This window comes from Borostomias antarcticus, assembly GCF_949987555.1.
Source record: "Borostomias antarcticus genome assembly, chromosome: 2".
Lineage (NCBI taxonomy): Eukaryota > Metazoa > Chordata > Actinopteri > Stomiiformes > Stomiidae > Borostomias > Borostomias antarcticus.
Window position 1 is genome coordinate 14,242,165 of NC_140235.1, and position 23,892 is coordinate 14,266,056.

A 23,892-nucleotide genomic window follows, 5' to 3' on the forward strand; every position below is an offset into this window, starting at 1 on the left:
ACTGTAACACGAGACTGAAAAATTGTTAAACATGGCCTGATAATTTGCCTATTGCCTTAGCCTTCGACAATAGTGCCAGCGATTTTGCGTGACCATTATCAGTGTGTTAGTGTGTGTATTTGTGTGTCAATGACAGCTTAAATGTGTTTCAGCATGTTCACCTGTCATAGTCCTGGATGACCTGACCCACACTCCAGATGGCAGTCAGGTACTCATTGACTCCCTGGGGGTTGATATAGTGCAGAGACTGAGGGGTCCTGGGGTCACCGTTGGACCCTGTAAAGTCGATGCCCACCTACAGAGAAACAGAGCAAGACAACGGTCGAATTGCAAACTAGAGATTCAACCCCCCCACCCCGTCCTCGGCCAAGGTCTTCCGAATGGCTCTCCATGGATCCTGGAGAGGCCCCCTGCCTTCCTCGTGTCCAGCTCTTTCCCACTCTGTGTCCTCAGCTGTTCCAGCCCAGCCAACCCAAACCCTTTTTACTCTTGGCTCTCTGCTTTCTGTCTCCCCATCTCGGCTTTGCAGCATTCTATATGAGCCTGTTCTGCTACTGTAAGTGCTTACTGTGCTTTGTTATATGATTCAGTTAAATATCATATTAGAGACTACAGGGATTGCCAACACAAAATGGCCTACCATGTAGGCAACATCTCTAAGTAATTGTACACTACTGATAGTCATGTCTCTCATATTAAGTATTTAGCCCATGTTTATTGCTCTGTAAAATGTTCTTATATTTTATGCGTTTCTTGCACTTTGTCTTGATGCTTTTAATGTCTCAGTTAAAGCACATTGAATTGCCTTGTTTCTGAAATGTGCAATACAAATAAACTTGCCTTGCCTCTCCTTCTTAGCCAATAGACAAACATTTTCCAGGAGCTTGCTCGATCGTCTCGTTGAGAGAGGTCAGGGAAGAATTTTTACAGCTCACCTTCCTGGCCCCTGGGTGAAACTGTTTTTTTGCTTCCCTTTGGAATATGGTGAATAATGGTGGGACGTATGCATCCAGGGGTCGAAATTAACTTTTTAGCTCACCAGCCAAATGTATGGTAGATGAAAAATTGTACCCGCCAAACCTTTTTTTTTTACCAGCCAAAGAAATATTATTTATAAAGCCTTTTTGTGTCGCGTAGACATACAGTACATTTAATCTGCATAATAACATGACATGGTGGTGAATAAAAACAGTGGTCAGAGCAGATTCCTGGTGCCACAGCTCCACAGCACAGGTGGTGTTGTAGTCCTGTCCCCCACTGAAAATATTGATCTAGTGAGTAGCCAACCCATTGTTAAATAACGAACTACTAAGCTATTCCATAGGAATGAGCCTATAACCATACCAGCTGGGCAAGCTGACTTTGCTAGCTACCCAACATATCCCTAATGATATTGTCCTGCTCGATTGCTGTGCAACATATCAACTGACCAGTTGTTAAAGTGTATTTCACAACACTGGTTATTCTAGCCAGCAATGTCAAGTATATGTGACGCTTGTTTTGGCTGTCTGGCACAAAATGGTTAGCTGCATTAGCTAGCTAACGTCAGCTAGTCACGAGACAGTCCCAGTCAGCTAACGTAGCATAGCTTATGACAAGTTTGCTTGCTGTGAATAGTTTACGTCCGGTTCACATGTGAACACAACAGAAATGTTAGCCAATTAGTAGCCTAGAAGCTTTACCTTGTAGGCTTGAGATAGGCCCCCAAATAATTTTACAGATCGTTTCCTTCGATGCACAACAAGCAGATCCACCAAGTATTCTTTTCAAGCACCGTTCATTCACTTGTGCGCTCACTGTAGTGATGGGTCGGTCGCAAACGATCCGGCTCTTGTGATGTCTAGTGAACGATGGGAGCCGGCTCCCGACTTGAGAGCCGATTTCTTTTTTTTGTAAATTAATACAAGACTGATAAATACATAGTTGTTGTTAGATACTTATCTATTTTTATTGAATATATTTATTATTTGTTATAAACTTTATTTGGTGCGTTACACCAACGTTTCGACTTCGAAATGTTGGTGAAACGCACCAAATAAAGTTTATAATTAAAAGATGATCCGTGTGCTTCAAGACTCCCTCTTTTCACACTTTTAGTCCTCTCTGTGAGCACCGGACATCTAACAAAAGAAGGCTGAGTGCGGGAACTCCGAGCATTTATTATTTGTTATTTATGTTATTTGACTGTTATGGATAGATCAAAGACAAAAATATTGTTTTCCACTTATCTTCTAGTGTTATCTCTTGATGCAGGTTGTTTTGGTTTATTTATCCAGGTTTTAAGACATCTCTACCTGCTTTTTCCGTTAAAGTGGAAATGTGTCTCTTTAAAAAGCTGCTGCTGTAAAGGAGGAAGCAGTATGCTCCCACATTGAGCTGGGAAGTGTGTTCTGTTTGATTGTGTTCCGTTTGATTGAGTGATTTGTATAAATAAAACGTTTAATAACGTCAACCGAGTTTAGTATAATTATATCGAATCATTTTTGTGATCAAGGTCAAAACAGTGCTAAATTTGGCTAAAATATGAAAGGCACAAGTGGTAAAATGAAGATCCGTTTGGGAGCCTTATTGCTGAGCTTAGCCAAATGATCTGGCTCACTGAAGAGAGCCGGAATGCCCATCACTAGCTCACTGCGCTGTATGAGCCACCCAGGCTGATCTTGCTTGCGCTACGTCAATGCCGATATTTATTGCAAAAATGTTGTCCATGCTATGATCCACAAAGGCTGATATTTTGTTAGCACAGAACCATCAATGCTGATATTTTGTTGCAAAAAACATCACCTGCCAAAGTGTCAGGTGGCTTCCAAAACATACACGCCAAATGAAAAATATACCTGCATTTGGCGCTGAAATGCGCTATACAAATAAAGTTTTATTTGATTTGAACCATAAAGAGCTAGAGGGAGTCACCAGTGTGATCTTATTTCTGATCTAGAAAGCTTATTTTACCATGGTATTTTGACAATATACCGTGACTCACAGTGAAGTTGATCTGGCAGCCCCCCATGATGTAATCCAGGAATGAGTACTCCTTCACCACCTGTATAGTGAATGATGAGAAAACATGAGAAGACTGGGTCATATCTATAATATTCGCCAGACATTACACTAGCATGTAAAATCTACAATATGAAGGTAGAAAAGCATTGTAGTTTTATTTACACCCTTCATAAAGATGAACAAAACTGTATAAAATAAAGTATAAAAGTATTAAAGAAAATTCCAAACCTACAATATCAATACAACTATTCAATTGTTTCTTTCACAAAATACCTGGATCCTAATTATTCACATCCCTAACTATTCTTTTAAATACAATCCAACAAAACCAAATCTTCATAAATATACAACTTAAAGTATTTGAAGTTCATTTAAAGGTTAGGGAACTAAAATATATAGTGGCCTAAAATGGTTTCCTGTACAAAGCACAGGTTTGAAATACTGTGGTCAGCCATCATCATGGTGAAAGGCAGAAAACTTCCTGAAAGCCTCAGACAAAAGGTTGTGCTCTATAATAGATCAAGAGATGGCTACAACAACAAAAATCAAAACCAAGTTAAAGCCACTGCTTTCCACTGTCGTCAATTATTGGGAGAAATGTAAGGCCACTGGAACAGTGGATAACCTGGCCTTTATGGGAGAGTTGCAAGAAAGAACCCTCTTTTGAAGACAATTCACAGAAAGGGGTGTCTTGAATTCTCCAGACTACAATACATCTGAACTACAATTGGTGTCTTGTGGTCAGATGAAACAAAAATGGCCGGGTTTCCCGAACGAGTTAAGAGGCACTTAACTCCAAAGTACTTCTTAACTCCCATTCAAAGGGTTGCTTAAGAAGGGTTCCTTAAGAAGATTCTTTATCGGGAAACCCGGCCAATGTAGCTTTTTGGACATGCACATCAGTGTTATGTTTGCCATCCAAATAATACAAATGGTGTTGAAAAGCACCTCATGCCTACAGTGAATGTATGGTGGTGGTTCTTCAATGCTTTGGGGTTGTTTTGACAATAAGTCAAAAAACCATGGTCCCTCTGCCAGGAAGCTACACCTTGGTCACAGTTGGACTTTCCAACAGGGCAACGATCCCAAATACAGTATATGTCCAAAGCAACAAAGAAATAGTTGACCGAGGACAAGATCAATGTACTGAAGTGGTTATCTCCAGACTTGAATCAAAGTCAGTTTATTTATCAAATCCATGCAAACATTTGGGGTTTGAACTCAAAAAAGCAGTCCACAGACATCAACAAGAATCTGAAGGAATTAGAACATAAAAGTACTTTTCCTGAAGAAGTGTGAAGTGGGCTAGCTAACCGCGGCCGGACGTACAGTACTACTGAAGCAAAACAGCTGTTGCTTAATTCTAATGCAACCTTGGGAATCCTGGAGACCAGATCATCATTGGTATAGTATGTCCGTGTACTGCCACAGTATAATGAAACCAGAGTTCTGATGACGGGTGTGAATGGGTGAATCCTGATGCTTCTGGGAAAAAATTGTGAACCCTTCAACTGTGGTTCAGGCCAATGCATTATTTTTAAAGAATATAATTTCCTGTATTTTTGAGCATACAATAAAACTCATTACTTTTTGGTTTATTTTATATGATCTCTTTATCAAAGGTGTGAATAAAAAAGTCTTCTGTGATGTTATCTTTACAAATCTAACATTTATAACCAAACTGAGCCATACAGGTGTGGTAATCTAGATTTGTGCAGCATATAGGAGACTGACATATAGTCTACATGGTATAATAATGCGTTAATCAGGGGGCCCCCGAGATACCTGGCACATCTTCACACTCACGATACCAGAGTTTCTGTAGTTTTTCTTCTTCTGTTTCTTTTTACTGTTGATGCATTCAAACTCAGCCTGGGAAGCACAGGAATAGGATATTTGTTATGATCAATATCACGATCTTAAAATCTACCATATAAAAGACAAGCATGTGAGCTGTGAACACAGCCACACACACCATTCACACAACCACACACACCATCCGTCTCCTCACCGGGGAGTGGCGCGCAGCCTCCTGTAGACGAGTAAGGTTGGTCTCAAAGGTTCCGATGAGGTCGTGAGATCCGTCGTTATCATAGTCATAACACTCCACCTGATGACAAAGGATTCACACCATTCACCTAACATCAACTGAGCTTGAGCAGCAGTTTTATAACCATACTATAACCATATACCAACATTCAATTACGCAAAACTAACATCTCAAACTGCAAAAAGTAGGCTAAACACACATAGCCAATACTGATACATAGGGGTGTCAAGATTCTCTAAATCACGATTTGATTTAAAATTTTTAAGTCACAATTCTGATTTTTTTAACTTTTTTTTTTCAGCAGTTTTGCCGTTGATGGTTTTGCCGTTGCTGTTAGTCTTGAATGTAAAGAAAAACACTCAACAAGTCACTTGTATTTGAATAAAATCAACACACCTAAATACTAGACTCCAGAATAGTAAACACAACCATCATCATCACACCATTTATAATTTACACACTGGTTGTAAGGACCCCTATTGTTATATTATTATTTTAGTATTCTTTTCCTGGAAATGGTCAAATAAAAAGGTCCTTGACCAAAAATGCTCTAAATTTGCATGATGCAACTACAGACCATGATTAACTATGTCAGACTGAATGACCCTGATTGGTCCATAGGGAGCGCTATAGTAACCGATGCAAAACGCAAATTTAAAAAAAATGCTGACATTTGATGTTGATGAAAATGTATCAATTCTTGATTTTGAATCTAAATCGTGACACCCCTACTAATAGTCTGGAATGATAGAAGAAAAGAATGATAGAAGTATCATCATCATCATCACACCAACACAACTGGTCTATGTGGATGTCTTTTACTGTATCTGATAAGCATGTAACGGTATCAAAAACTCACAGTACAGTAATATCACGGTCCACGGTACGGTATATCACGGTATTAAACACAGTTTTAAAACGCAAAATTTAAAGAGGAAGAAGATTTGTACTTTGGAAAAAACACCATTGCATTTATTAAACACACTTCTGATGTGTACAGTTTTTTTTCTTTTAATTTAAAGTGCTGCTGCTTTCCTTACAATCACGGATCAACGATGATCCGTTGCACCACTATTCAGTAGTGATAGAGGAGGTCTGTGGGTATAGATGGTGTGTTGAGCAGTGATAGAGGAGGTCTGTGGGTATAGACGGTGTGTTGAGCAGTGAGAAGAGGGAAAGAGGCTGAGCAGAGCCCAGGTCTGATCTCTGATGCTGCGCTTCTACGGCAGGAGACTGGATGAAAGAAGTGACAGGTCTTAAATAAATAAATAAAAAACGACAGAAGAGGAAGAGAAAGAAGAGATGAGGAAGGAGAGAATGGAAAGAAAAGATGGGAGGACAAGAGGGGGGGGGGGGGGGGGTGCAGATCTAGGCTATATGGTTCTGACATCTAGTTACAGAAAATCTCTCTACGGTTCGGCACGCACGTGGTCCGCGTATAGGTTTATAAAAAATAATAAAACATAAAAAGGATGTAGGCGACGTGGTCACGTAGGGCGCATGTTCACACTAGTCAGGCGCTGCCAGCGGTAGTCATGGCTAGTGGAGGAGCTGAAGAGCTTGAAAAACCTCCTGCTCAACAACCGCTCATCACCATGGCATTTAAGCAGCCCTTAGCTAAAGAATCCAACCAGGCTAAAGCTATTACAAAAGGTATTACTGGGGTGTTTATAGCTGCAGACATGAGGCCATATTCCGTTGTGCAAAACGAGGGGTTTAAACCTATGCTGGATGTGCTTGAGACACGTTACGAGCCCGTTACACCCGTCGCGCACCCACTTTGCTGAGAAGATCGTGCCAAATCTTTATGAGCAGGAAAACGCTAAATTTCTCAGTGAATTATCCCAGGCATCCTCTGTTGCGCTCACAGACGGGTGGACCTCCAGGGCAACGGAAAGCTACGTGACTAGTGTGGATTGAACATGCGTCCTACGTGACCAGTTGCTGGTTAGCTATGAGAGGCAGGATCCCAGCCGACCGTTGCATCCCCCCAACCCACAACGGAGGGTTATCAGCTGGGCTGGGACTCTGCCTCTCATCGCTAACCAGCAACTGAGCCAATTGAGCTAAAGGTGGTTAGCTAACTCGTTCATAAATTACTCAAACTGAATAAATATGACACCGATAAGCACATAGATGCCAATAGTTAGCTTGATATAACTAAGGCATCTGACCAGTCCAGAGCAGTGAGTTTAGCCTATGGTTTTACCGAGCCAGTCCCAAGGTTACCGCGTGACCAAAAAATACTGCAGTTACCGTAATACCGCGGTTACCGTTACATGCTTAGTATCTGATGTCACCTGCTGACATGTAAAAAAAATATAGCCTTGTTGCTTTACAAAGCAATCAGCACTGGGAAAGAAATTATGCATTTTCCTTCAGCCAGTGTGACAGACCCTCAGTTTGAGAGACATCAATATAATTGATAGTTGACAGTAACTGTGAACCACTGTGTGTGTGTTTCACTGCACCCTTCCTGTGAAGGCAGAGTTGGACACACTCACTTCTCCTGCAGCGTTGCTCCCTGCTCTCCTGACAAGAAAGCTTTAGGGTGTCAAAAGATAATTCACCAAGATCAAGCTATGCCCACTACCGCTCAAAACTTGTTATAGCTAGTTCATGTGCATAAAAATACTCTATTCAAATACTCTACATTTCAAAACATTTTTGAAAACATAAAATTACTTCTGCTACTTACTGCTACTATAGACAAATTACAAGAAAATGTTGAATCAAAGCTACAATATGTGAATTTCAAGCATTTAAATATTTCTATATCCCTGTGATAAATCAAGAGCGATCAGTCGATGAGGAAAACTCTGAAAACCACGTCGAGCTACAGAAATTTCTTAAAATTGTGAATTGGAGAAAAAAATGCAGCTGGGCTCCAATAGAGGTGTGGCCACAGCTGGTGCAACATGTGTGTGTGTTGAGATGTATGTATGTTGAGATCCAATTCTGACTGCCTTATTTTGGAGTGTGGGCATACTAAGACCCTCGACCCGTCTCTGGGGCTGAGGGACATCAGCTGGTAAACCAACATGAAGGGTCCACGGGTGTATGTATACCTTTATGGCTTTGTCCATGTCTCCTCCACACAGGGACTGCAGGGGGATTCTGAAAGGTCTCCAGGTCGGGTTCAGATTGTTCTTCACCACCTACATGACAGGACCACAGAATCAACCAATCACACAGAGACATCACCATGATGACTACGCTTCAGAACTCAATATCATTATTTTGCAGCATTCACACTCCTACTGGTCATAATATATGCCTCTTTCAGATTAGAAACTGCAAATGAAGTCAAGCTCTAAAGTTTAATGAAATTGCATTATCTCCGTGAGGGAATATGCGATAATTCAATCTGACTCTGATTAATCTGCTTATTGTAAACAGATCTATTGTAAACTGATTGTCATTGTCTCTTGTCATTATCCATTTTCCAGAAGCTTGTCTCGTTGAGAGAGGTCAGGGAAGAATTTTTACAGTTCTCCTACAGTATATTGTCTCGAATGGGTGAACTGTTTTTTTTTGCTTCCGCATCCCTCGCATTACACATTGTGTTGCCTTTGTGTATGAAATGTGCTATTTAAAGTTTGATTTTATTTGTACCATCACCAAAGCAGGGTTATCAGTTATCATTGGGGTGATCAGAAATGACAGTAGAAGTGCAGAGGGCCACTATGCAAAGCACTTGATCAATTGATGATTGATGCAATAATAGCAGTGTGGGGCAATAGAATGAAACCGTTAGGCACACTTGTTTTTTTTTTTTTATAAATCCCCCTCAAAAATGTCGTAAGCTCTAATTTTCAACATGCAAACGTTGTTTAGAACAGAAACAGTCATTGTTTTTCCTGAACACAGGTTAAGCTTGATCTAGGAAGCACTAAGAAGCACATTCAGTGGAAAATCTTCATTGATGTTTTTTGAGTGTAATTTTTATGGGCATAATTACAGGCTTAATCTGCGTCCGAATAACCGGCCACCTGTGTATGTGTGTGAGTGTGTGTGTAATGCAGTGGTACACACCTGTTCTGTGTGTGTAAGGTAGTGGTACACACCTCAGTTCTGTGAGCAAGCTGCCAGCCAGTTTCTGTCTGTTTGTAGAACTCCAGGTACGGGTCTGACTTCCCAAAGAAATCCTGAAAGAAAAAACAATCATTCAGGAAACTAAGTTCTGTTTCCTCAGAGATCTGACAGTAAATACCTCTGACATCATTCTTGGTTAATGTGTTTCCAAACAGCTCACACCTTATTGTCCAGTTTCCTGGCCTCCACCTCAAAGTTTGCCACTCTGTTGTCTTTTATTTCCTCAGCGCTGATCTTTGAAGAAAGAACAATGGAAAAGAGGCTACAATTAGATGCGTCTATTCAGTCACCGTGGTTCCTTTACTTTACACTAGTCATTTAGCAGACGCCTTTATACAAAGCGACTTACAATTGCACAAGTGCACTCAACGTAGGTAGTCAAATGAACTACAGTATTACTCACCAACTCATAAGTGTATTTCCTTTCTAAACAAGCATCTAAGAGCTTAACCAGTTAGTAAGTGGTTTCTAACAATAGATTTGTAGCCTTTGGGCTTGAGATGAGTGAACAATTTGTGGAAAAGCAGAGACAGGAACACCCCTCAGAGAGCTTTTCTCATTACGCATACTATTGTTCACAGCAATGAGCAATTGTAAATGGACTGCACTTATTCAAAGTGCTTTATATGGCCCCTCAGTCACCCATTCACACATCAATGATGGCAGCTGTCATGCAAGGTGCCAGCCTGCTCACTAGGAGCAATTTGGGGTTCAGTGTCTTGCCCAAGGACACTTCCGACATGTTGACAGGAGGAGTCAGGATTTGAGCCGCCGACCCCTACCTCCTGAGCCAGAGCTGCTCCTTTTCAATTCAATCTCATGCAACACATGGCAAATTAACCTGGGCAATGCCGATCATACTAATCATTCAGCCTTTTACATTTCCTATCAATAAAACTCTGTACATATAGGGCTGAACATAAAATGTTCTAAAATGTATTGAAATATGAGCTATTGTCAATGCAGCCTTGTGTCAAAGAGAGGAGGGACAGTGACCTTTAGAGGAGAGGGACAGTGACCTTTAGAGAGGAGGGACAGTGACCTTTAGAGAGGAGGGACAGTGACCTTTAGAGAGGAGGGACAGTGACCTTTAGAGAGGAGGGACAGTGACCTTTAGAGAGGAGGGACAGTGACCTTTAGCTGCAGTAGTCTGTAGCAGTGCAGCAGCCGCTGTTTTAAAATGGCACTCACTGTAATGGTCCCTCTTCCTGCTGGAGACTTGTTCTTCAGCACAAGTGGACGGGTGAACTTCCTGCTGGACACAACCTGCCAAGGGGGACGCATAAGAAGCACATGTGATGTAGTACACAGAAGAAGCACATGTGATGTAGCATATAAGGCACACAACAGTCTCGAATGACAAATAATCTGATGTCAAACCCAAGTCAAAACAGTCAAAAGAAAAGTTTGGTTTCAGGTTACACATTACAGATCCCACAGTGGTAGTAGGATGTGTGTGCAGGCATGGAACAGTTGAAGCAGGGAGGTACCAGTACTATAAATTGTGGAGGGAGTTTTTTCTTTGGAGAGACAACATGGCTAGGGCCATTGGAGAGAAACATTATTTGGGACCAAATTAAGATCTCACCTGACCCAAGGTGCACTCTAGTTCCCCAAGGAAATCATCATCGCTCAGGTCGATCGTTGCGTTGTCGATGTCATAGACTCCAAATTTCAGTTTCTGCACCACTTCAAAGTAGTAGTCAATCACAAACTTCTTGGCAAACTTTGGCTTGAGGCAGTTCTGTACTCTCTCTGTGCGTCCAACCTGCATGCATATATTTTGCACATGGATAGATCACAGAACAACACATTAGATAACTAAGCCATTGTTTTTGCACACACTTAACAGCAGTTAGGCGTACACACTTCTCTTTTAGCAACTGTAACATTGATAAACATCAAATAATGTCATTTAGCAATTATGATGATTTAGACATTCCGGTTTTTGGGTTAAGGTTTAACCAGGTGGGCCCATGTCACGAAAAAATACTTTTTAAAGTGTGTCACACTGCTAAACCAAAACAAACCAAACAAAAGCTCTGAACTAGGGCTGCACAATGAATCATATATTAATCGTTATTGTAAATTAAGATTAACACATTCCTTTGAATTCCCCACTGCATAAAAAAAGTTTGTATTGTGTACGCTACAAATTACAGGCATTCGTTTGAGTGCGCTGTGAGCAACTTCATTCAGGTTGAAAGATAACGTCTACAGTTTTGGCAATCTGATTGTCGGCCGAATGACTATGAACCAACTGTTAATCATTTTGCTAGAGAATAAAATAAAAAAAGTGTCCAAAAAGCTCTAACAACTTCCTATGACCATTGGGCTAGCTACTACTAACTTAGACTAAGTAAGTAGCACCGCCTACCTAGAGATTCCTATTAGACTCTCTCAATCCTGTTAGATTTCTGCAGTGGATGGCAAAACCTAAAAGTAAGAACATCAGCCTTGTACTTAAAGGAGTAGTAAAGGGAAAATGCATGTTTAGCCCTGTTTTAAGGTTACTTATGATCATATACAATGGTTCAGATCAAAACGTTGACAAAACTAGCACTTTTGAGAAAGTCTGATAATTGCTCTACCACCGTTTTGGTCATAGGAATGTGTTAATCTTAGGGCACCTTGAAAATCGTGCAAAAACATGTTAAACTCTCGATTTCAAAGACAAGAAGCTCACCGAGGGGGTAATTGGTGTCCGTTAGTGTACTGACATCAAATTCGCCGCAAAGTATGAATCCTGTAGGGTTTTATTGATCATTTTATGAAATCCATTGACTTGTATTGAAGCGACCGTTGTAGATGTGTAGATCAATCCGCAGAGGGGATTCAGGAAGCGGAACTACTTACGGTAGCTAAATATTTAAAAAAGCCTTTCCAGGTGAACTAGAATCTTACTTTATGGCGAATTATATGTCAGAATACCTCGCTGAGTTTCTCGTCTTTGAAATTGAGAGTTTAACATGTTTTTTGAATGATTTTTCAAGGTGCCCACCCACATCCATTGTATGACCAAAACGGTGGTAGAGCAATTATCAGACTTTCTCAAAAGTGCTAGTTTTGTCAATGTTTTGATCTGAACCATTGTATATGATCATAAGTAACCTTAAAACAGGGCTAAACATGCATTTTCCCTTTACTACTCCTTTAAGACACAGCTTGTTAAGTCCATCATCCTTAGGCTAGCTAATACTACTTCCAACATGAAATGTTGTGTTCTGGGTGCCCAGCTGTCATTTCCTGTCAATATCGTCAGAGGCTGCAGTGTCAGCTGTCATTAAAGTTAATGGCTGCAGAGTCATTAACGTTAGTGGATGCAGTTTCAGTTGTCATTCACGTTAGTGGCTGCAATGTCATGGCTTGGCAAGTTTTTCTCTGTCTCTCTCCCTTTAATGCAAATGAACTGCTGTTCCTCACCCCTACTCCATCCGCTCCTCCAGAAGCTCAAACAATGCAAATGCAGCAGGACGTTTGTGAATATGGTATTTATTAAATTATTGCTAAAGTTAGTTACCTTCGCCCCAGCAACAGTGCGGGGCGAGGGGGTAATATTTTCGGTTAGCCTCGACATCTCAACATGGGAAGGTCACAGGGACACAGGGTTTGGACTGGCATAAAGCTCTCGACCTAACGAATGCAGAAATACCAAACATCCTGCTCGCACGTACGTGCGCACTGTTGAACGAGTGGCCATTCACAGTCCATTTTGACCTTAGACCTTAGATTTCATCTCATGTCTCTGTCTCTGTCTGTCTTTCTGTCTGCATACTGTAGCTTCTAAATATGGTGCTTCCTGTAGAACTATGCGAAAGGGGGATTTTTCTTTTGCAAGTGAAGAAAGGTGTTAGTTTCATATACGCATGAAGCCTTAGGTCATGTATGCCTTATGCTATAGGGGAATTTTTTTCTCTTGCAAGTGATGCACGTGTGATGACTGATTGACGCAAGTAATGAACTCTTAACTGTCTATCTATGATTGACGTATTTAGAGCGTCTGATGAACTTTTGACTGTCTGACTGCCATCTATGATTGACGCATTTCGGTGGTTTCGATGAACTATTGACTGTCTATATATCTGGTCTGATTGACGTAGGTATATAGGGGGACAGCAAGGTCACAGACGCATGAAAAGCGTGGGTGACGTTCTTACATACGCAGGCCTGGTTTCACAAACGTAGATAGACAGGGGGCAGGGAGGTTGAATGACGTATGAGTGGCGTGAGTGACGCACGGACATGGTTTCACAAACGTAGATATGAAACTTTTTATGCCCAAATTTAGTTTTGTTTAATGTGTTAATCTGATGTATATTGGAATTTTATCTGATGTAATAATTGACGTAGGTATGGTTTTATCTGACCACAAACTGCTTGGGCTCAGACTGTTTAGAATAGTATAAATGCTGCATGATTAGCTTAGGGTGTCTGTCTCTCTCTTGATCTGTTGTTGCATGCGTGTAATAATAAGATTGTGAAAGAACCCATCTGAAAACTTTGTTCAGAACTGCTTTTTTTTATACTTTGATTGAACTGCGTGTCAATCCTTATTTTTACTTGTTAGATTTAAGTGCCCTGTGTTGGCATATTTTGTAAACTTCTATAATTTTAAATAAAACTTTTTAAAGACAAGAAGTTTTGGGACATCCTTCTCCATCCAGCACTGCCTCCTCTCAGCTGTAACAGCACGTTCAACAAAAGGGTGAGTGACCTATTGGTTTAGGTATTCACTAGTAGCCCTACTAGCACCATTAAGCCTTCTGGGACTTGTGGTCAAAAGTGATGCTGATGAGTATCACATACTAACCACAGACACCAAAAGAGGAAGCATATACGCCTTGCATTGGCACCTGACAAACTGTGATCTCGATGTGAGCAGAGCCAAGAACTCAATCGAGGCCGTTAACACAAGCTGGTGTCCTCTCGCTGTACCTTAACCTTCGGGTGAGATAAGGTGAGCACCGGAGAGAGCTCCACGAGCGAACGACATTACCAAACGACAACTTAGAGTGGTGGTATTTTAAAAGTAGGCCCTTTACAATCCTCACCGGCGGAGCCAAAGACCATAGTTGGAATTAGCGCATTAAAGTCCATCAAGCCGGGTCTGCGGTCTTTCCAAGCATTAGTCAGAGGATAGAATTGGGTAGGAACAGTGAAATAGACTATTCTCTCAGATAATTTTCTCAAGGAGTAGATGGTTCAATATGTCTGTTTAGAATAGAAACCAAAAGGTATGTCTGACAACAGTGAGGATCGATTCTTGTTAAAAAAATATTTGAAGAGTCAGATAAGCACCTATCAAAAAGGGTTATCTAGATCCTAGTGACTAAAATAGGTATCACAAGTGGTGAGATGTTTTAGCATCACGAAAGGAATAGGATTCACTGTTTATAAGTCTTGGAAGTGAGAAGTAGTGACCTTATTAAATTTGGATATTGTAGGATTCCGTATCAAACCAAAACCAGAACTAATTCAACCTTGAACCGGCTAAAGGATAAAACTCTTAATTAATTTAGCTATAAGTAGCTTTTTAAGGTTACTTAGAATAACTAAAAAGGTGATAGTTATTCAAGACCAAGGTCACCGTGACAGGAATATCGCACCGGCGGTCCGTTGCGACAAATCCTCTCATTCTCACCAAGCGTTCCGTCCTACAGCACTCACAGAGCCACAAAATGCATTCATGGGCGGAGGTCTGTGATCTCTGAACACCATGTTAACCATTCACTTTAATCTCTCAGATAGGGGGCTGTATAATTCAGAACAGAAGGCAAATATAAATGGCTTCTTGAATCACGTCCCTGGATATGGCTGCCCACAAAAAAAGTACTTCGTCTTCTTATTTCACAGTTTGTGTTAGGCCCATCAGAGACCATATGTGCACAAGCACTGAAAAAAATAGTTTGTCATAATAGGGGACATTTAATGACTTTTGCTGTTCTATTTGTCGTCTAGTGCAGGTGTTGAGGTGCTGCCATCACCATGACGATCTGTTTCGTGTTCTTCTTGCAGAGGCATGGCATGATGCAATTCTGCTCTGGTCCCATTGATACCATCCAATGTGAAATAAATGGAGATCAGATCTGTTTGTAAAACTTGGTACCGGATCGGAATCGAAGTGTCGTTTTTCCTGACATCCCTATAACCTCAGGTCAGTGTGATAATGTGGGGTGTACTGACCTCATACCACTGGGACCCAGAGGAGTTCATGTAAAGTACACATAGAGGGTCAGACTTGGAGGTGATGTCCTTGTCCAGCAGGTTCTCACAGGACACCGTCAGTTCCACCTTTGTTACGCACTGTGCAGCCATGTCAGCCTGTGACAGAAAAAAACAAACCTGCACATATGAAAATAACACGAACAGACCAGAACCTCCCTGCCCAACACAGATATAAAAGAAGTTACTGACAAAAAAGTGTGCGCATTAAGAGAGGTTGGCTGCTAGTTAAAGGCAAGCCTACCTTCTACATCACAGATTTGATAGAAAGACCAGCTGCCGTACACAGAGATGCTGTCAGATGGGGACATTGCAGCATTTAGGGAAGTGGTTAGACTGAACCCATATCCTGGGCATGCAATAGAAAAGTTAGAGTGTATTAATCACGCCCACAAGCGAATGGGTACAGCATTGAGGAAGATAAGTGCAGAGAAGAAGTTAGGGGGAAAGGGTGTAGGTAAGCTGACTGCCAAAAAATGCAAAATGTTACAAAATTATTACAGGGGGGCAATTCTCAATAACCAGCGTTCAGTGGACAACATGAAGGAGGCAATATGGGGTAGTCTGCTTCACTGTATGTCCACTGATGACAACCCCATGCACACCAGGTGCAGCCCCTCCTGGTGTTGGTATAGGAAAGCCGAGGAAAATGATCAACCACCTGAGAGCCATGAACACCATGCTCGCAACTTTTTTTTAAAAGGGGTGGGGCAGAAGCTCATCCCAGTGTACCACCGCATGTCGAGCGATAGTCTGCTGCAGCGCATGCAGCACGGAGGCACTCAAAATGCAAACGAGTGTCTCAACTCAGTTATATGGGCACGGTGTCCAAAAACAGTCTTTGTAGGGAGAAACAGGGTTGAAGCAGCAGCTAGCATGGCAATTTCGACTTTCAATGAGGGTGCCTCGGCCATACTTAATGTAATGGAGAGGCTGTGGCTGCAGAGCACATTTATTACTGTAAATGCAATGAGGGAAGCAGATATGCTCAGAGTCACAAAGGCTGAGGCCGTCACAAGCTCCAGTGCAAAGCGTAGGCGCAAGACTGAGTATAGCTAAAAAGATAAAGAGACATCAGCAGGAAATGGATGAGGGACCTACATATGGCGCAGGCATGGACTAGTTTGTTTCTTCACAAACGCACGTAAACCTATCCTTTCTACAAGCTGCTAACTAGCTAGCATATATTAGCTAGCTACAAGTGGGAACTGTTTTCCAATCACTCACTTCTAGGCATCATGTAATGGAAACTGTGACTGGACGCTAACCAGCGATTCAAATTAGTGGGTGTGGACGATAGGCTGTATTGACTAGCTATACGTTACACAAGTTGTGCTAGCTGTCAGTTAACAACGTTAGCTAAGTTAAACCGTTGTGTCTAGACAATTTGTACCGATTAATTTGAGCTAACGTAATGTTAATTATTTAGTATAATGTTCATAGCCTATACAGTGCTATGACAACATAGACGCACCTCGACTGCTTACATTTCAAAGCTAACGTTAGACTATCTAGCTATAGCCTAGCTGGCTAACATAAATGTTCTGTCCCGAAAACTTGCAATACACCACCGACTCACTTGACTAGGCTAGCTATCTACGTAATGTTACAGTAGCTAGCAAATACTATGTTAGTTGGATACTATAGTCATAGTTACTTAGTGATGCGTTAAAATCTGAAATCTTAATAGATTTAATTAGCTAGCTAACTAGTGCTAGCCACGAGACCCCTATTACTGCTCACTCGATTTCGTTTAACGTTAGCTAAACAGAAGTGCTATAGCTATCAAATTTAGCTAGATAGCAATTAGCTATATCCCCTCTTGAACATCATTTAGCTAACGTTAACCCATTTCTTACCTAGGTTCGTCTCTAGCAGTATGGCACGTCTCTCTAAAAAGGGAAAAGGATATCGCCCTGAGCTGGGCGGTAGTGATGTTACGTATCGTATGAGACCGAAGTTCTGAGGCGTTTGTCGAGCAGGGCAGGTCCTGATGAAGCCCCATATCGAGATTCGCTTCGTTTTTGTGCGTGGCTGTAAGCCAGCGCACCATAGATAGCATTTGTCTGGTTGTCACTCCTTCCCTCCAAGCCCCCAGGATTCAAGTGAGGGGGGGGGGGTGAAAATACAAACGAACTATTTACATATTTACAAACTTTTCTTTAATTTTTTTTTTACAGTGCAACCCTAGTAGCCTACATCAGCCATGTGATGATGATGGGCATGGAACAAACAATCAAACTATTTACTTATTTACAAACTTGTTTTTTTGTTGCTGTATAACATTTGCTTTTTTCTTTTAAGGTGAGACACGGTAGGTGAAAACATCGTTTATCAACGCCCTGGTCAAATGTGAGATTTTGTGCTAGTTTGCTTCCATAACATGTCTTCTTTCATACTAGTGGAAATAAAACATCAAAAATACGCATTTAGATGTTTATTTTACTTCATTTAGTCTGTTTGCGTCTGTAGATTCTTCCTAAAATCACCAAAAGTTAGCATTTTTTCGCAACGAACCAGAGCGCGGCCGTCTTTTGGATCCGCTCATGTCATATATCATTAGAGAGATCTCTCTCTCAAGCCTGATGTTACCGCAACCAAACCTGATAGTTTCATTTGTATCAGCAACCAATCGTGGAAATACAAAGGCGGGTTTGATGCTAATCGTGAAATCTCATTGGCTGTTGATGATTTCTGAGAACGTGATTGGTTCAGAATCGTCATGTGACACGCTTCCGCATTTCTCAACCTCTAGTCACAATGCCGTCTATGAAGTATTCGAAGCGTACAAAGCAACAAGAACAACAGCTTTTGCTCGCAAGATTGAACAGGAAACCAGATGGAAAGGATGATAAGGATGACATTTATGAGACAAAAAGTGCCTCTTCGCGCAAGTTGTCATTAGCCGGTGCTAGCATGTCTAGTGAGCAAGAGGAGGCTAACGTTAGCATGTCCAGTGAGCAGCAGGGAGATGAGGCTGCTACTCAGAAATGGTTAATCATTCATGTGGCACGTTTGAATGAGCTGATAACTGGGTTGATTTGTCCTAATTGTGCAGGGACTGGTCTTAAAATTAACATAGATCCTCAGAATAGTGGGTTCTGTAGTACTTTGCTCTTAGAGTGCAGTCTTTGTGAGAGGAATGGCTATCGCAAAAGTGTCTACACATCGACTCGGCTTCATGATACAACTAGGAATGATGTTGCATTTGATGTCAATGTGAGGATGGTCCTCTTAGCGCACGAGTTAGGGTTGGGGTATGCAGCTCTCAAAAAGATTAGTAAAGTGTTAGGGATCCCAGGGCTTCATCTGAAAACATATCAGAAACATGACAAGAGGGTGACAGGTAGGCTATTGAAACGTGTCCCCCCCCCCCTCTCTCTCTCTCTCTCTCTCTCTTTCTCTCTCTCTCTAGCCAATATCAGAACTGTAAACAATGGTTAATAAATGAATATTAGCCTATACATTATAATATTATACAGTAGTCTCCCCCTCTCTACCTGTGGCATTTTTTCTACATGTATCAATAAACTGCCTGAATAAACTGTTTTAATTCCAGTTGCTGAAATAGAGAGAGGTCTGGAGTCCTTGCACAGAAGCAGTGAGCAGATAAGGCAGGCATATGCTGATGTGGACCCAGAGGTCGCAGCATTGCTGAGGGAGGATACAGACGCAGTGATAAGTATTGGTGTTTCATTTGATGGTACATGGCAGAAACGGGGGTTTAGTTCCCATTATGGAATCGGTGTGTGTATTGACCTCATTACAGGACTGGTGATAGATTATGAGGTTCTGTCCTCTTATTGCCATGCTTGTTCGTTGAAAGAAAGTGCAATGAGACAGAGCAAAATTACAGAGCAGGAGTTTAATGACTGGAAAGGGACACACACTGAATGTGCTATAAATTTTGTAGGTTCGAGTAAGGCAATGGAGCAGGAGTCAGCTAAGAGGATGTGGGCCAGGTCTCTGAACCGTCACCAGCTGCGGTACACAGAGATGCTGTCAGATGGGGACAGTGCAGCATTTAGGGAAGTGGTTAGACTGAACCCATATCCTGGGCATGCAATAGAAAAGTTAGTGTATTAATCACGCCCACAAGCGAATGGGTACAGCATTGAGGAAGATAAGTGCAGAGAAGAAGTTAGGGGGAAAGGGTGTAGGTAAGCTGACTGCCAAAAAATGCAAAATGTTACAAAATTATTACAGGGGGGCAATTCTCAATAACCAGCATTCAGTGGACAACATGAAGGAGGCAATATGGGGTAGTCTGCTTCACTGTATGTCCACTGATGACAACCCCATGCACACCAGGTGCAGCCCCTCCTGGTGTTGGTATAGGAAAGCCGAGGAAAATGATCAACCACCTGAGAGCCATGAACACCATGCTCGCAACTTTTTAAAAAAAGAGGTGGGGCAGAAGCTCATCCCAGTGTACCACCGCATGTCGAGCGATAGTCTGCTGCAGCGCATGCAGCACGGAGGCACTCAAAATGCAAACGAGTGTCTCAACTCAGTTATATGGGCACGGTGTCCAGAAACAGTCTTTGTAGGGAGAAACAGGGTTGAAGCAGCAGCTAGCATGGCAATTTCGACTTTCAATGAGGGTGCCTCGGCCATGCTTAATGTAAAGGAGAGGCTGTGGCTGCAGAGCACATTTATTACTGTAAATGCAATGAGGGAAGCAGATATGCTCAGAGTCACAAAGGCTGAGGCCGTCACAAGCTCCAGTGCAAAGCGTAGGCGCAAGACTGAGAGTATAGCTAAAAAGATAAAGAGACATCAGCAGGAAATGGATGAGGGACCTACATATGGCGCAGGCATGGACTAGTTTGTTTTTAGGTTAGATTAGAGTTTTGGGCATAGAGGGCGTTTCCAAGACGCCTTGGTGAACATATTGTTGCTTTATGACAGTTTTGTGGACTGCAGCTGAGTGGGATCTACAAACCAGCTGCTTAGAATAGTTTTGTGGACTGCAGCTGAGTGGGATCTACAAACCAGCTGCTTAGAATAGTTTTGTGGACTGCAGCTGAGTGGGATCTACAAACCAGCTGCTTAGAATAGTTTTGTGGACTGCAGCTGAGTGGGATCTACAAACCAGCTGCTTAGAATAGTTTTGTGGACTGCAGCTGAGTGGGATCTACAAACCAGCTGCTTAGAATAGTTTTGTGGACTGCAGCTGAGTGGGATCTACAAACCAGCTGCCTAGAACAGTTTTTTAGATAGCTAGTGTGGTGCCATCTGAGGAGTGACCCTGTAGACCTATGACGGCGTAGCCTGATGTCTCCTATGGTGTTGCTCTTGACGATGGTTATATCACTTGTTTGTTTGTTTGGTAATCTATATTTAGCTTCTATTGGTGTTTACCCTGGATTGTTAACCACATCTTGTCCTGTGTATTTATGAATCAGTTTACTCTTCATGTTCATTCATTCATGTTTTCTCCATGTAAAACGCTTAAAAAAAAAGTTGGATAATCTGTTTTCTCATGCATGTCCTCGTCAAATGTGTCTGTCTTTGTCCATGATCTGTTTAACAAAATAATACAAGCTTTCTTAAAGGGAATGTTCTCTTCCCTAATAACATTGTCTCGTCTCATGTCTTGTCTTACTAACATCCCACTCGTGGCCTGTACCTTGACGTGGTGAGTGGGCTTCCAACTAAACAGGTCTTGCTTCTCTATACAAAATGTCTACTCCTGGACTATTCTGAATCCACAACATGCTGTGTTATTCAGTTTTCAGTTTCTATGTGTTTTCAGATGTTGTGTAATGTTGTTACTAATGATGTGATTGGATACTGTGTTTGTCAATATTGGTTTACAATGCAAATGTATGTTTTTTTACAATACAAATTTTCAAAGCCTGTTTTCTCAAAATGAGTTATTTCTCATCTTAGGGACATCAAAACCACCACTTGAGTAGCACCTACATACACCTAACTTTACAGTTTTGTTCCAATCCATATTCTGAGAGTTTGTCCAAGGGGGATTTTTTAAATTTCATTCATAGCCTGATTTATATAAAAGTTTATCCCTAAAACATGGCGAAAATTGGTCTTTTTATGACTGTTGACAGTATTTTCTGATTTCTGAAGTGAAGAAAAGAGATATAAAAAATCCCCCTTGGACAATGTTTGAATAGGGATATGTGAACAAAATGAAACAAGAATTTTGAATCTGGCTTGAACCAGTTAAAAAAAATGATTTCCCGAAATTATGCAAATTAGCACATATTTAGCACATATAATGCCTAATTTGCATATTTATCCATAAGATTTCAGAAAACTTGTAATTCAAAAAAGATGCTCCTTAATGTACCTAACAAACTGGGGGAGTTTGATGGTGATACCTATTAAGGATTTTTATTTTAATTTTATTAAATTTTTTCCTATTCACCTGGGGTGTCTCCCCTTAAACAACGTAGGTCTGTAAACCTAAAGAATAATGGGAAAAAAATATAGCCTACATGGCTTAATTAAAACTCAACCTAACGTCACCAGTATCTAGGTAAACTAGCCGTTTCTGACAATATGATTGGTTGTTGCGAGGGATCCCAGCGCGTGTAGTTTGTGTGGGCGAGCGAGGGAGAGATGACGTGAAGGCAGCAAAAAAAAGTTCTCTCGTCGTGACTCGTGAGCATGGATGAGTGAGCTGAGCTTGCTTCCTAGTCAACACAATAATTCCCCAAATGACCAGTATCTAGAATTGTCGCTAGTCGCTTTTCATGAAATAAGTCACCAGGGGGGTCTGGAAAGTCGCTAAATCTAGCGACTTGAGCTGAATCCCAAATCGCGCACTTAGGCGAAAGTGCAGAGCACTCGCGGCCTTGTGGCCTTACATGCGCGTTCCCGCTAAGTCCACAAGGGCTCAGGGTAGTCCCAAAACGGAATTGCTAGGTCCACAAGTGCGCCACTGCCGCCATTTTGCGCACTTTAACCGCACTTACCTAAAGTCCGCAATTTCGCGGACTTAGGAGCAGAAAATACCCACAGCCCACCGCGTCTCGTGACACAGTGCTTGAGTGCATCCGAGTCATGATCCGACTGCATCACACATAAATGATGACATTTGCAGATAACACAACATTTATCTTGAAATCCACATGCTGCAAACATATCCCACCCAACATAATTTTTTAATTATTATTAAATTAAAACAGACGTCAATCGGTCAATTTGCAGAGCCGAGCGGAGAGCTGAGGGGAGCGTCAGAGCAGCCTCTGCGTCGGAGGGACGCGGCAGCCAATGAAAACGAAGTGGGAGGGGCATTGAGCGAAACTGGCTTGGCACGCCGCTGGAGGTGCTGTCCCATTTAATTCACGGCCCTGCACCCTCTGGCCCTTCCAGCTGACGTCAATTAAGTGCTCAGGCCGCAAGTGCGAGGGGCCGCAAGTGCGGTTTGCGCACTCAGATTGGGATTCAGCTAAAGTCGCTAAATTGGCATCACTGTTTGGCTATTTCCGGTGACTTTTGTACTTGCGCAGTTGTGCTTTTGTGTCCTACGCGCGTCCACGAACAAGTTCACGTTTATGTGAAATGCAATGAAATGAAAACCGGCTTGCATATTAACCTGTTTTTGTCAAATATATCCATTGGAGACATACTTTTTTCATCCAGGCATCTTAGTTTTAACAGGTTAATTAAAGCTGAACATGTTTTGTTTGGTAGTAGATGGTATTCATTCCGTTTGCAATAACGAGTTGAAAAGCTTCACTCCCACGCCAGCAGGAGCTTTGGCCGCTACTACAGCATCTCGGATAACCCGCTGAGTTCGTGGCTGCTATTTCACATTCGCCCTTGATCAATCCCAATACCGATCCATGGTAATAAGCGCCGAATGACACCCAGATTTCTTTCCTAGCATAAAGTTTAATAAAAGAGATGAGCGGATACAAGCGGCCGAAATGAGTTTTCTCCGGAGGGTGGCTGGGGTCTCCCTGAGAGATCGGGTGAGAAGTTCAGTCATCCGGGAGAGACTCGGAGTAGAGCCGCTGCTCCTTTGCGTCGAAAGGAGCCAGTTGAGGTGGTTCGGGCATCTAGTGAGGATGCCTCCTGGGCGCCTCCCTAGGGAGGTGTTCCAGGCGTGTCCGGCTGGGAGGAGGCCGCGGGGTAGACCCAGGACTAGGTGGCGGGACTACATCTCCGCACTGGCCTGTGAGCGGCTAAAGATTCCCCAGGCAGAGCTGATTGATGCTGCTAGGGAAAGGGGTGTCTGGGGCCCCCTGCTGGAGCCGCTGCCTCCGCGACCCGACCCCGGATAAGCGGATGAAGATGGATGGATGGATGAAAAGAGATGAGTATTAGCAAAAGCAAGGAGAATGATTATATCAGTGTACAATGAGCTATGATGGGCAAGAATTACAATATTAGTTTGATTTTCAGGCATGGCATATACATGGCATGCTTACTTGCAATGGTAACAATGCCTACAGGTAATAACAATAACCATGCTTGATTAATTTGATTTATAATGTGGCAAATGCTATAGTAGCAGCAAGCATCAGCCCACTATAGCTAAATAATGC

General features: G+C 42.0%; 1 protein-coding gene across 2 annotated transcripts in view; it reads right to left on the minus strand.

The window, feature by feature from the left end:
* cpne3 (copine III) overlaps positions 1-17,302 on the minus strand; it is a 40,039-nt gene extending 22,737 nt beyond the window's left edge. For both annotated transcript variants that reach the window (XM_084457696.1, XM_084457697.1), the window contains exons 1-11: positions 17,230-17,302; positions 15,332-15,469; positions 10,737-10,916; positions 10,340-10,414; positions 9,311-9,382; positions 9,121-9,201; positions 8,122-8,211; positions 5,015-5,113; positions 4,789-4,875; positions 2,984-3,043; positions 162-295 (exon numbers count right to left, since the gene is read on the minus strand). In XM_084457696.1, coding sequence (XP_084313822.1) covers positions 162-295; positions 2,984-3,043; positions 4,789-4,875; positions 5,015-5,113; positions 8,122-8,211; positions 9,121-9,201; positions 9,311-9,382; positions 10,340-10,414; positions 10,737-10,916; positions 15,332-15,463 — 1,010 coding nt within the window. In that variant the 5' untranslated portion in view covers positions 15,464-15,469; positions 17,230-17,302. The remainder of the gene's footprint in view (positions 1-161; positions 296-2,983; positions 3,044-4,788; positions 4,876-5,014; positions 5,114-8,121; positions 8,212-9,120; positions 9,202-9,310; positions 9,383-10,339; positions 10,415-10,736; positions 10,917-15,331; positions 15,470-17,229) is intronic.
* Between the last annotated feature and the right edge of the window lie 6,590 nt (positions 17,303-23,892).